General features: G+C 41.8%; 1 protein-coding gene across 3 annotated transcripts in view; it reads left to right on the top strand.

Annotated features, from left to right (window-relative positions):
- slc12a8 (solute carrier family 12 member 8) overlaps nucleotides 1–14047 on the top strand; it is a 28910-nt gene that overhangs the window by 9235 nt on the left and 5628 nt on the right. For all 3 annotated transcript variants that reach the window (XM_021597519.2, XM_021597520.2, XM_021597518.2), the window contains 6 exons: nucleotides 1364–1510; nucleotides 2245–2436; nucleotides 2640–2871; nucleotides 12422–12535; nucleotides 12943–13030; nucleotides 13279–13366. In XM_021597519.2, coding sequence (XP_021453194.2) covers nucleotides 1364–1510; nucleotides 2245–2436; nucleotides 2640–2871; nucleotides 12422–12535; nucleotides 12943–13030; nucleotides 13279–13366 — 861 coding nt within the window. The remainder of the gene's footprint in view (nucleotides 1–1363; nucleotides 1511–2244; nucleotides 2437–2639; nucleotides 2872–12421; nucleotides 12536–12942; nucleotides 13031–13278; nucleotides 13367–14047) is intronic.

Here is a 14047-nt window from a genome sequence, read left to right as displayed (position 1 = left end):
CTTTCCGAGCTAAAGGTTAGGTGACTGATAGCTAGTAGCTAGTTAGCTAGCTAGCCTCAGATGCACACCACATTGGGTGAGGCGGATTACAGGAGAGTATTTTGAAGTTGAGGTTTAGGAAAAATATTAAAAAGAATGCGGAGAAAAAGCTACAAAAAGATACATGGGACAAGACAAAGACGTCTGACTGCTACGCCATCTTGGAAATACATTCAACACCATGGGCCAGAAAAGGTTGAATGCATTGACCATGCTGTCAATCCAGCATGACTTCTGCCGCGTTCAAAAGAACTGGAAACTCTGAACTGGGAAATCCCAAACTTCAGTGAGTTTAATACAACTGGGAAGTCGTAAAAAACAACTCAGAATTCCAAGTCGGGCCTATTTCTAGTGCTCCGACCTGAAGATCACTGACGTCATGATTCAATCTTGTTTTTTCCAAGTTCCCAGTCGTCTTGAAAGTGCCAGAAAAATCCAGAGAATGCCAGACTTTGATGTCAAAGTTTGATGACAAAATTTTCCCACAAGGACCGTCGCGCCACCATCCTTGTCAAGTGAGCACAGCATGTATTGTATGCTGCTGCATTAATGATGCAATATGCCAGGGAGATATGTATACCGTAGCTAAGGAAGTAATACTAAGTGTAAGTTGTGTAGTAAGCTGTTAATAGCCCATGTCCCTCACCCTAATAATTAGTTCCCATTCCCCCTCATCCTTTTGCCTACTGTTTTGACTTGGTGGTGCACATGTAGCCTATAGCCTGTTTTAGAGAAATGTAACAATCTAATATTGTAAGAGCTTTTATTGTCTGCTTATATGCCGCCTTTATTTATCCTACAGGTCTGACTTGGTGTACAGGGAGAATACTGCAAGAACAGCCCATGTTATGAATTATGTCACTGTACATTTAAAAAGTGCTGAAAAATAGTTATATTGACTACGTTCGTCCTAGCTCGCTCATTGTCTTAATCATAGTTTGTACATCTCAATTGTCAGTAGAAACCACGTTTTTTTAAGTCAGTAAATGAGGCTGAATTAACTGTTTCGCCGCCAGACAAGGCCCTGCTGTTAGCCAGGTTTTGCAATGGTAAGGATTCACTCCATGGTGCTGAAAAGAAAGCTCTGCTATTGGGACAGCTTTATGTAGGCCCTAACAGTTTGTGGGCACCGTTTGTCACTGTTATAGTGCAATTCATTGATTGTTTAGTGTTGTGTAGTGGCTTTGCTGGCATGCGTCAAAAACAATATATATATATTTTTTGCCCCACCAAGATTTACATGCTAAAATCCCTACTGGACCAGACTATAAAAGTTGTGCAGGTCTGGTAAAAATCGGGAAATGTCGTCTATTCTAAACTGCAGGGGTCGCAGCATCTCTCTCAGCCATGGTGGAGGGTGAAGCTGTTTGTGTGGGAGCCTGTCCTGTTTGGGACGTGGGACGGAGTCTTTACTACCTGTATGATCAACATCTTTGGTGTGGTGTTGTTCCTCCGCACTGGGTGGCTGGTGGTGAGTTTGAATTTAATTTAATTTCATTCAATACATTTGACAGGGACAATGCACACCTATCAACATTTATGTAAATTTACCAGATTTGGCCAGCTAGCTAGTTTTCAACTGCAGTCCCAGGGAAGGTAGCTGTAGGCATGAGTTTGCTCACCTAGGGGTCTGCATACTGAACAGGCGGACCACAGGCTGGATCCGAACCCAGAGCCAGGTCAATAGTCTCAATATAGACTGCTGGTCCTGACCCCCCCCCCCCCCCAAAGTGTATAATAGATCTGTTGGGCTTCAACCCCTGGTATCATATGTACTCACAGGACATGGCAAAATTTCTATCTGCCACATTTTGTAGAATTGTAGGGAATGAGCATTAAAACTGGAAAACTTTCTCTACTCCATCAAGAGGGGTGTGAACAGTTTGAACAGTTTGGGTTTGCATGGGTTGTGATTTGGGGGTTTGTTACTATGCCGATAAATGACAATATCCATTCGGACATTTGCCACCTAGGAAATTTGTGTGACTGGACCTTCTGAAATAGTACTTGAGTAGTTCTGCCCTACGGTGTGCACATGTTGGTTCTATAGCCCAGCACTAAAACACCTGATTCAACTAGTCAAGGGCATAGCGATTCAATGATTTGTTGAATAGGTAGTGTTAGTGCTGGGCTGATCTAGACATACAAGGACCTGTTCCATATATTGTATGACTTTCTTTTTGTTTTTTCTCTTGATGATGTAAGGGGAACCTAGGTGTATTGCTAGGTATGCTCCTGGTATCCGTGGTGGTTATCGTTGCCCTGGTAACAGTGATGTCAGGCATCGGCGTCTGCGAGCGCTGTGGTGTCGGTAGTGGTGGAGTTTACTCCATGATCTCTACTGTCCTGGGAGGAAGAGTAGGTGGGACCGTGGGGCTCCTGTATGTTTTCGGCCAGGTGAGAAACACCATGTGTGTGTACATGTTTTCATTCCCCCTTCATCCTCCTGCAACCCTTTGCATTGTGGTAAAGGACAACTTACCTTCAGTCAACTCACCTTTTAAAACAAAGATCATACAGCTAAATAAATAAAAGAAGAATCAATATGTTTACATACAAGATCTCATGTATGTCTTCTGTGTGTGTTTTGATTTCAACAGTGTGTGGCTGGGGCCATGTATATCACAGGGTTCTCAGAGTCTATTGCTCAGCTCCTGAGCCTGCAGAGTGAGTGGGCCGTTAGAGGGATGTCTGTGGCTGTCCTGCTCGGCCTTTTGGGTATTAACCTCGCCGGGGTCAAATGGATCGTCCGTCTCCAGCTGATACTACTGGCCGTGCTGGCTGTCTCAACGCTGGACTTCGTTATCGGGACGTTTTCCCACCTCGACCCAGGTGTGTACATGGCATAGCCTACAGTAGGCCTGCTGATGTGTTCTGCTTGACAAAATCTCCTGGACTGTAGTGTATAGTGAACTGACAGAAGTGTGTGTGTAGCACTGACAGAAGGGACTTTAGTGCCAGGAGTAGCACAGTGGTGGTGTGAGGAGTTGTTCTTTTTTAGCCTAGATCAGTGGTTCTCAAACCTCTTCTTGGGGATCCCCAGACATTTCACAATTTTGTTGTAGCCCTGAACTAGCTCGCCTCATTCACCTAGTCATGGGCTTGATCATTTGTTGACTAGTTAAATCAGGTGTGCTAGTTCTGGAATAGTTCAACTACATTGGGTCTCCGAGGAGAGGTTTAAGAACCACCGGTTTAAATTATAGGTTCAATTAACAATTTTGTCCAGTAGGTGTCACTGTGGCATAATATAGCCTGTAGGATAACCACAAGCTTTCTCTGCACTGCATTTGCTGTAGACTTCAGAGTTCGTCATTAGCCATCTCTCAGCTTCGTTGCAAATGTACTGCACCTCTTACTTCATACTCGTCATACTCTTATGCAGTAGCAGTAGCATATAAACATACCTAGTTTTTCCCCTTGGTCAAATAAAATCAGAAATGTTTTTGGCTGTAGAGAACCTTATAGGCTCCCCATCAGTTTATCATTTCAATACTGTGTGTGTGTGTGTGAGTGTAGTAGCTAATGAACAAAGATAATGCATACAGTAGAAAAAATGAATCAGGTGCTTGACTGAGTGACCCCAACTGACCCCAGGACACTTCAACTGGTGACTATTCAAGAAAATAAAGAAAAAGGAGCACTTTGTTTCTGAATTGATCTGAATGATTTAATGCATACAGTAATCAGTGATGAGGCAAGTTTGATTGACTCAGGCAGCAGTCTTGTGTAATGTTTACCCAGAATGTTTTTCATGATGGGCGTGGTTTAGCCAGAATTTCTTTCTTTCCCCGGCATTCAACCGGAAGTTGATCCCTGCTCTTCCCGTTCTCACTGATTATCCACTTCCTGTCCAGTCCAAGGGAAGAGAACAGTCTGAATTTCAAATGGCACCCTACTCTCTGTGTAGTGCACTAGTTTTGACAAAAGTAGTGCACTGATTGGGGCAGGGGTTATCAAAGTGGGGTCCGCAGAGTTACTGCAGGTGGTCTACGGTCAGATTTATTATTCTTATACATTTTCTTGCACTTCTTTTTTAATGAATATTACTAATAGATTAAAGTGTGTAAAACAATGTAATAATATTCATGTACAATTTATGTTCTTAACCCTGGGCAACATGGGCTTGTGGGGCTCACAGGGATATTGGTATGAACAGTACTCCACCAATTATACATTTTTCAAAAAATATATATTTGTACATAAATGCAGTGTAATTTAAGCTTTAAAACCGAAAAGTTTGCTCTGCCTCATGGCAAAATGCGTAAAAGTTCTGAAATTTGTTTTAAATCTCTCTGCCACATGACAGAATTCACTCCGATGCCAAGAGGCTGGCCTTGTAAATGGTATCGGCAGACATCATAGTAAAACTCCTTGTAGACTATTTTTATTTGTGTTCTGATAACGAAGGGGTCCCTGATATATTTGCAATCACAAAAGGTGTCACTGGACCCAAGAAGTTTGAGAACTCCTGTATAATAGAATAGGGTGCCATTTGGGATGCAAATACACAGTATTCCAGTAGGAGCTGGGTGTTTCTCCTTTCTTTCTCTCAACAAACCACAAAGAAGACTACATAAATGGTGGTGGTGGTGATGGGGGTTGGTTTAGTTCAGTAAGCTGAAACCTTAAACCTTACCCCAGACTTTTGCACACCATGTCTCTCCTTTCCTTTCCAGTCCAAACGTCTCATCCGTAATGATCCTCTCTTTCTCAGTCAGAACCCAGAGCCCAGGTCTGGATCCCAAATGGCTACCTATTCCCTGCATAGTGCAGTACTTTTGACCAGAGACCTATGGGAATAGGGTGACATTTGGGACCCAACCCAGAGCTGCCATAGGGATCACATCTTGTAGTTATGGCCTAGTGAAACTGATGCCCAGGTCTTTCCTAATAAGTTGCTGCTATGTTTTGAGGTGATCTCATGCTTTGGGAATACATCTAACCCTTTAAAAGAGAGAACACGTTTTGATTTGTGAAGTAATCTTAACCTCCTTCCCCTGTTCATGTAACTGTTTAATGATGTAGTCTAACAAGTCATTCCTGGCTGCAGTAGCGTGGTCTGACTCTCGGGTAGAAAAAGTACAGGAGTTTCAGTAGTGTGTACACTGGACAATAAAGTCATCTTCACAACTAATATAATTATTATCCTCTGTCCTCACATTATAGAGTCTGTGAATCATGCATGTGTTCATTTATATAAGCAGGGGAATTTAAGGGTATAATTCCTGTAACCAAAGGTGTTGTCACTTCATCACAAAACACCATCTGCCCCTCTCTTCTCCCTCTCTTCTCCCTCTCTTCTTCCTCTCCTCTCCTCTCCTCTCCTCTCCCTTCTCCCCCCATTTCACTTGTCCCTGCTGATCTTCATTTGAACTCTTTTCCAGATTGAACAGACAGGAAGTTCCATAATGTGTTTCGTGGTAGGGTGTTAACCGGGCTCACCCACATTTTTGGACAATGAAAAAGAGAAAAGGCCGGAACCCAAATTTGAGAGAGCTGCTCTTGAGACCAAACATCAAGTCACCACTTCCTGTGATATTATGAAGGGTCCTCCAATCAGAAGATCAGGGTCTCTTCCCAATGAATATTGTCCTGGTTGTGGGTCATATCCAACTAAATGAATAGAAAAGTGAATTATAGGACCTCTATGGTCATGACAACATTCTCCAGTCAGCACGCGTGCATGCTTTTTTTTAAATGGATTTGTTTTACCTTTGGTCAGTGTGGGTGAATGAGAGGAGTTGTGTCGGGTGAAGTTGGTGTGTGTTAACACCATGATGTTATGTAAGGGTTGTGCTCGTGGACACCGGGAGTGTGTCCCAAATGGCACCCTATTCCCTATATGGTGCACTACTTTTGACAAGAACCCTATGGGGTATAGGGAATAAAGTGCTGTTTGGGAGACAACCTGTCTGGGCCTGTCTGTTCTGTTGTACCACAGTTACATTATCATTGTTTGGATGGAGAGAGGTCTCAATTGGTTATGTAATGTAATTTGCAATTTGGCGGGTAATGTTTTGTTTTAAAATCTGACCTTGTTATTATAGTTGCCAAAAGCGAGGTCGGTGTTGGCTCGTTCTGTGGTGTTGCTGCAGTGTTAGAATGAGAGAACATGAGGTGCCTCTCTCGCTTTCTCTCTTTCTTACTCTCTCTTTCTCTCAATTCAATTTTTCAAGTTAAGGGCTTTTTTGGCATGGTAAACATACATGTTAACATTGCAAAAGCAAGTGAAGTAGATAATAAACAAAAGTTACATAAACAATAAAAATGAACAGTAAACATTACACCCACAAATGTCCAAAATATTGTGTGCAAATAGTCTCTCACTCTTTCTCTCTTGCTCTCTCTTACTGTCTCTCTATATTACTGACTCTATCTCTTACTCAATCTCTTTCTTTCTCTCTCTCTATTTCTCTATTAGTTTCTTGCTCTCTCTTCTTTCTTTCTCTCTCTCTCGTTTCTCTCGCTGTCTTTGTTTCTCTATTTCACTCTCTCGATCTCTTTCACTATTAGTTTCTCTCTCTTACTCTCTTTATTACTGTCTTCTCTCTCCCTTACGATATCTCTTTATTACTCTCTCCCCTACCTCTCAGACAGCCTACCTAAACCCTTCAATAGAATATTCTAGGTTAATTCCCAAATCCATGCATACAATACAAGACACTGTGATAACCGCTGCCGCACCTCACACAGTCAATTCCCCATCAGATACAGAAGTTCCATACTCTGGAATTCCTATCGTCACATTGCCAAAACATCATCATCCTTCAATAACTTCAAACATAGACTAGAGGTCACCCTGGTGAACCAAACTACCCAGTAGTCTCCTCCATGTAGCCTAACTCTCACACATAATCAAACATGTTTTTGTTCTGTATATTGAGTATACTGTGCCTTGCAAAAGTATTCATCCCCCTTGGCATTTTTCCTATTTTGTTGAATTACAACCTGTAATTGAAATGGATTTTTATTTGGATTTCATGTTATGGACATACACAAAATAGTCCAAATTGGTGAAGTGAAATGAAAAAAGGATCTTGTTTCAAAAAATTCAAAAAAAAAAAAACTGAAAAGTGGTGTGCATATGTTTTCACCCCCTTTTCTATGAATCCCCTAAATAAGATCTCTTGCAACCAATTTCTTCAATAGTCACATAATTAGTTCAAGTCCACCTGTGGGTAATCTGTGTCACATGATCTCAGTATATACACACCTGTTCTGAAAAGCCCCATAGGCTGCAACACCACTAAGGAAGGGGCGCCACCAAGCAAGCGGCACCATGAAAACCAAGGAGCTCTCCAAACAGGTCAGGGATAAAGTTGTGGAGAAGTACAGATCAGGGTTGTGTTACAAAAAAATATCAGAAACTTTGAACATCCCACGGTGCACCATTTAAGTTCATTATTAAAAATGGAAAGAATATGGCACCACAACAAACCTGCCAAGAGAGGGCCGCCCACCAAAACTCACAGACCAGGCAAGGAGGGCATTAATCAGAGAGGCAACAGATAACCCTGAAGGAGCTGCAAAGCTCCACAGCAGAGATTGGAGTATCTGTCCATAGAGCTGGGCTTTACGGAGCTGGGCTTTACGGAAGAGTGGCCAGAAAAAAAAGCCATTGCTTAAAGAAAAGAATACGCAATCACATTTGGTGTTCGCCAAAACATATGTGGGAGACTCCCCAAACATATGAAAGATGGTACTCTGGTCAGATGAGACTAAAATTTAGCTTTTTGGCCATCAAGGAAAACTCTATGTCTGGTGCAAACCCAACACCTCTCATCACCCCGAGAACACTATCCCCACAGTGAAGCATGGTGGTGTCAGCATCATGCTGTGGGGTTTTTTTTATCAGCAGGGGCTGAGAAACTTCTCAGATTTGAAGGAATGATGGATGGCGTTAAATACAGGGAAATTCTTGAGGGATACCTGTTTCAGTCTTCCAGAGGCACAGAGGTTCACCTTCCAGCAGGACAATGACCCTAAGCATACTGCTAAAGCAACACTCGAGTGGTTTAAGGGGAAACATTTAAATGTCTTGGAATGGCCTAGTCAAAGCCCAGACCTCAATCCAATTGAGAATCTGTGGTATGACTTAAAGATTACTGTACACCAGCGGAACCCATCCAACTTGAATAATCTGGAACAGTTTTGCCTTGAAGAATGGGCAAAAATCCCAGTGGCTAGATGTACCAAGCTTATAGAGACATACCCAAAAAGACTTGCATCTGCAAAAGGTGTCTCTACAAAGTATTGACTTTGGGGGGGTGAATAGTTATGCATGCTCAAGTTTTCAGTTTTTTTTTGTCTTATTTCTTGTTTGTTTCACAAGAAAAATATGTTGCATCTTCAAAGTGGTAGGCATGTTATGTAAATCAAATGATACCATCCCCCCAAAAATCTATTTTAATTCCAGGTTGTAAGGTAACAAAATAGAAAAAATACCAAGGGGTGAATACTTTCGCAAGCCACTGTATAATATACATTTATAATTAGTATGCTCTGTTTAACTGATTTGAGAACTTTTTTTTGGTACTTATTTGTATATTGGGTTTTGTGGTGGTTTTCATATAGGCCCTTTTAGGTCATCGGCACACAGTTTTTACCAGTAAAAAAAAAAATCTGTGCTATTTTTTTCTTTCACTCTTTCTTTTATGCGAATAAATTAAGCTTAACCCCCCCCCCCTTCCCCCCCCCCCCCCCCCCCTCTCTCTCTCTCTCTCTCTCTCTCTTTTTTTCCCTCTTGGACTTGGAACCAGCAGGGCTTCTGAAAAGGGTGGATAAACAAATTCTTTCCCATCGTAAGATAACCATGAGGGAAATGCTTGATGTTCTTACATAGGCGGGTCTTTCAGATTTGACCATCTGGATTAAACCTTTAAACCCCACCAGAACATGGCTCCGTCCCAAATGGAACCCAATTCCCTATATAGTGCACTACTTTTGACCCTATGGGCCCTGTTCAAAGGCAGTGCACTATATATGGAATTTGGTGCTATTTGGGATGCAGACTTACAGTACCTCAACCTCGGGAGGAAGCACATGAACCATTACAAAGACTGCAGGAATAGTTTCTTGCAGTGGAATAACTTGATTCATACAAGCTTTTATTCATGGTCATTGAATACATTTCTTTATATTTTCCTGTTTTCTTAATTGCTTGTAGGCTATTGTTTGTGTAGGCTTACCATTTACTCCACAGTTGCTTATATAGCTGTACTGCTTGCTGTCCTCCCTGCATATCATGACCAGTTATGTGCACTGATATTTAAACCATCCATACTCCACATGCCCCATGTTAAATTTCATAACGAGGTGTGAACAAATCAGTCATGTCCATCCGACTGTATAGCAGAACAATTTTCTCTGTGCTTTTCGTGCAAATGTTTGTCGGGCGCCTGTGTAAGGGTTGTTGTCTGTGAGTGATCACGCCCAGTCTATTTCTCTCTATCAAAACCACAGTGCTGTTACAGCTAGCCTGCTACCTCTGTTTAACTTGGCCAGTGTTACTGTAAACTAGGTCCTGGTCCCCTGATTGCACGCATCTAGGCGGGGCGCATATGGTTCCTCTCCTGGACAGTTACATAAGGGGCTGGGTTAAGTTTGTAATGGTCTGAGGTTGTGTGTCAGGATCAGAGCAGACACTTCTGTCTTGATCCAGGGGGTTAGGGTTAGTCTGGTTCCCGAGTCCAGCCCTGGTTTTACCTAATGCTGGAAAAAATACTAGGATCACTCTCTCTCTCTATTACTCTCTCTAGTACTCTCTCACACTCTCTCTTAGACTGCAGAATTAGGTTGCTGTTAAATAGTCTATTTGTTTTTCATCCTTCCAACTAAATATCCCAATATAATATCCCATGTCAGAAAAGTGTTGGGAAATGCGACGTAAAGAGGAGCGCTAGGTGAGCAGGAGTGAAGTCACTGTCCACATAAGACAGTTAAGACCCACATCATACCGGCACTCTGAATAAAGCCAACTTATCATCTGATCATATCCTGTGATTTCTTTATTCTGTATCAGATGAAAGTATTTTTACTTATACAGCTCACAGGCTTTTAGCATAGCCCTTTTTACACTCCTGGCTTACCACTACTAGCTAACCACTAGCAGCCTTGAAACACATTACTTATTTACAGTTCAGCACATCAGCAGTTATTGTACTGTTGCACAGAATCAAGATAAACCTTTACCATCATAGTAAACATTGAACGTCTATGCTGGCTAGAACGCTGTTGTTGACCGATGGCAGCTATAGCTAGCCACATGTTAACCTGAGTGCTACTACTAGCAGCAGTAAACACAAACATTGGCTAGCATGATATCCTGAAAGTTATATTGGCCAATAAAGATCAGGCAGTTCAGCAAAACACTCTTGACATTCTCTCAACCAGCTTCATGAGGTAGCCACCTGGAATGAATTTCAGTTAACAGGTGTGCCTTGTTAGAAGTTAATTTGTGGAATTTCTTTCCTTCTTAATGTGTTTGAGCCAATTAGTTGTGTTGGGAAAAGGTATCGGTGGTATACAGAAGATAGCCCTATTTGGTAAAATACCAAGTCCATATTACGGAAAGAACAGCTCAGATAAGCAAAGAGAAATGACAGTCCATCATTACTTTAAGACATGAAGGTCAGTCAATCCGGAAAATTTGAAGAACTTTGAAAGTTTCTTCAAGTGCAGTTGCAAAACCCATGGTTGAATTTCTGCAAAGAAACCACTACTAAAGGACACCAATAAGAAAAAGAGACTTGCTTGTGCCAAGAAACATGAGCAAAGGACATTAGACCGGTGGATTTTAGATTTTTGGTTCCAACCGCTGTGTCTTTGTGAGACCCAGAGTAGGTGAACGGATGATCTCCGCATGTGTGGTTCCCACCGTGAAGCATGGAGGAGGACACTCAGTGATGTATTTAGAATTCAAGGCACAATTAACCAGCACGGCTACCACAGCATTCTGCAGCGATACGCCATCCCATCTTGTTTGCACTTAGTCCCCCTATCATTTGTTTTTCAACTGGACAATGACACAAAACACACCTCCAGGCTGTGTAAGGGATATTTGACCAAGCAGGAGAGTGATGGAGTGTTGCATCAGATGACCTGTCCTCCACAATCATCCCAACCTCAACCCAATTGAGATGGTTTGGGATGAGTTGGACTGTAGAGTGAAGGAAAAGCAGACACCAAGTGCTCAGCATATGTGGGAAAAGCATTCCTCATGAAACTTGTTGAGAGAATGCCAAGAGTGTGCAAAGCTGTCATCAGGGCAAAGGGTGGCTACTTTGAAGAATCTCAAAATATAAAATGTGTTTAACACTTTTTTTGCTTACTACATGATTCCATGTGTTATTTCATTGTTTTGATATCTTCACTATTATTCTACAATGTAGAAAATAGTCAAAATAAAGAAATTAGTAGGTGTCTTAAATTTTAACTGGTACTGTACCTTTTTAATATATATCTTCTTTTACATTTAATCCAATTGGTATTTAGCTTATTCTATTCCAAAACACCTTGCTAGTTCTGTGTGAGTGGGCCAGTTTGTTTTGCATGGCTATCTTAGTGTTTTTTTTAATCATCCGCTAGCGACATAACATGACAACTCTTTGGGCACTTTAGTACCTACTTACCCGATTCACTTCCATCACCGAAGCCACCTGCCGTTGTGCTGTAGTAACACCGGTGAGGTCAGTGGACTTGGAAACTTCATTGACTGTGGCCACATGACCATTTGTTTCCCTTAGCTTCATGGTGAATCGACTCTTCCACTATTGGTAGCCATTGTAATCTTTTTTTGACCAAGTGAGCCCTGCCTGTGACTTAAGAACCAGGCCAGGGTTCCCCTGACCCAGTCTGCCCATCGCATCCTCACTAAGCGGCCCCACTTTCTTCCCATCTTCTCGCATTTCAGGCCAAAAATGCATGCCGATAAACAGTGGTTGTAGTGCACTGCCGCCACGACCAGGCCGTTCCCTTCTTGACGTTAAAGCCAAACTGTATTGTTGGTAAATAGCGAAAAATGGAAGTGTATAATTATAGTTTTTTAATAAACTTTTGTATAAGGTCCATTTTAATTGTAATATCATCAATCTATGTAGTTAGAATTGTGGATATATATTGTGCAACCTGCCCTTTAAAGCCTGCGGTAAGGATGTATAACCTGTTATGAGCCTTAATAATAATCAGCAGGTTTTCTGTAAAATGCTACCAGAAGTTATGGACTCAATCAGGGAATTGGGCAGGAGTTAAAATACCTAAGAGCATTATGAAAACTTAATGAATGTAAAGATCAGATCACAGTGTCCACACAAATAAGAGACTTAACTTTATGCTGAATCTCTGTTAAACCTTGGCCTTTGTGGATGTTTTTTTGTTTCAGAGCATGGCTTCGTAGGGTACTCCGAGGAGCTGCTACGTAAGAACACTCTACCAGACTACACGACAGGAGAAGGATTCTTCACTGTGTTTGGAGTGTTCTTCCCCGCTGCTACAGGTGAACTACTATAACCATGTTCACAGCTGCTTACGTGTTTACATTTTGGTAATTTAGCAGTATTAGTATACGTCACTCTGGATAAGAGTGTCTGCATTCAAGATAAGTTACAAGATAAGATAAGTTACAAAATCACATATCACAGTCATAGCACAGTCCCTGCTCTAGGTCTACGACTGTTGATTGACTCACATTCTAGTGGTTCAAAGGCCTGACTATGAACAATGCTTTAAATTCACAATCTCTAAGGTGTCTGGCTGTTCTATGGTCATTAACAATGCCCCTTTTCTAGCCATTGCCTTCATGGCTAGAAAGCTTCCACAGTGACAATTTGTATACATGTGATTATAATAGTTATAGTTATAATATGACAGTTATAATTATATAGTCTTGTCCCTGGTGCGTAGGTGTGATGGCAGGCTTCAACATGAGCTCAGATCTGCAGAGACCGGAACACAACATCCCTGTGGGAACACTGGCTGCCGTCTGTACCTCGTACGTGTCTGTTGTTACTACCAACACTTATTACATTGAGGTGTTCCAGACTTCCTCTGCTTTTTTTTTGCTGGGGATTTGAAAACATTATACAGAAACATTATACAATTTGATCTTTATTCCCACCCCAAACCCAACATGCCATGAAACGTTTAGGATCTTGTGACATAATTTCCTATTTATAGTGCCATGTGTGATCTTCCATCTAACTGATGAAAAACTGCTGGTGGTATTGTTGGCCACTACAGGTGGTTCCTGTATCTGGTCTTTGTGTTCCTGCTGGGAGCCATCTGCACCAGAGAGGCACTGCACTTCGACTTCTTAATAGCAGAAAAGGTAAACTCTCTCTGTCCATCCTCATTGTGACCATAGTGATTATTTCCTTTTGAAGAGCTTACTCTCTTTCCTATTGATGATCAAGTTCAGAAGTATTCATATCCAACGTAGTTCATACTTCCTACACATTCTTCTTTTGAACATGTACACAGGCATAGGCTACACAAGAATTGTCTGTGTGTTCCCGTATATCCTAACTGTGTGATAGGCATAGTGGGAATCTGGTATTATATGTGTGATGAAGTAGCCTGATCACATATCTGTTTATGCTGTCTTGCTAACTTCTATGCTAATTAAATCAAATCAAATCAAATGTATTTATATAGCCCTTCGTACATCAGCTGATATCTCAAAGTGCTGTACAGAAACCCTAATTATTGTCATTGGATAGCACACAGACCTGAGACCAGGCTAGTGATGAAGATGAGGATGAGAAATTGTTTAATCTCAGTGGTCCCAGTGGGCCTCTTTCTAGAGTGACAACAGTATGTTCTCTGAACCCCATTTGTACAGCTGAGAATGACAGAAATTTGAGAAAAGCTCTGCTGCTGACCCCCCCCTCCTCCCAACGCGCACACATGTACTCACACACAGAATGACAGAGATTACAGAAATGAGAGAAACATTGTACTGCCGAGGTCAATACCCTCCCACCCCCACCTCCACACTCTCCCCAGTCAC

Source organism: Oncorhynchus mykiss, chromosome 3 (assembly GCF_013265735.2).
Source record: "Oncorhynchus mykiss isolate Arlee chromosome 3, USDA_OmykA_1.1, whole genome shotgun sequence".
NCBI lineage: Eukaryota > Metazoa > Chordata > Actinopteri > Salmoniformes > Salmonidae > Oncorhynchus > Oncorhynchus mykiss.
The sequence above is the reverse complement of the archived record's forward strand: the minus strand, read 5'-3'. Positions and strand labels throughout refer to the sequence as shown.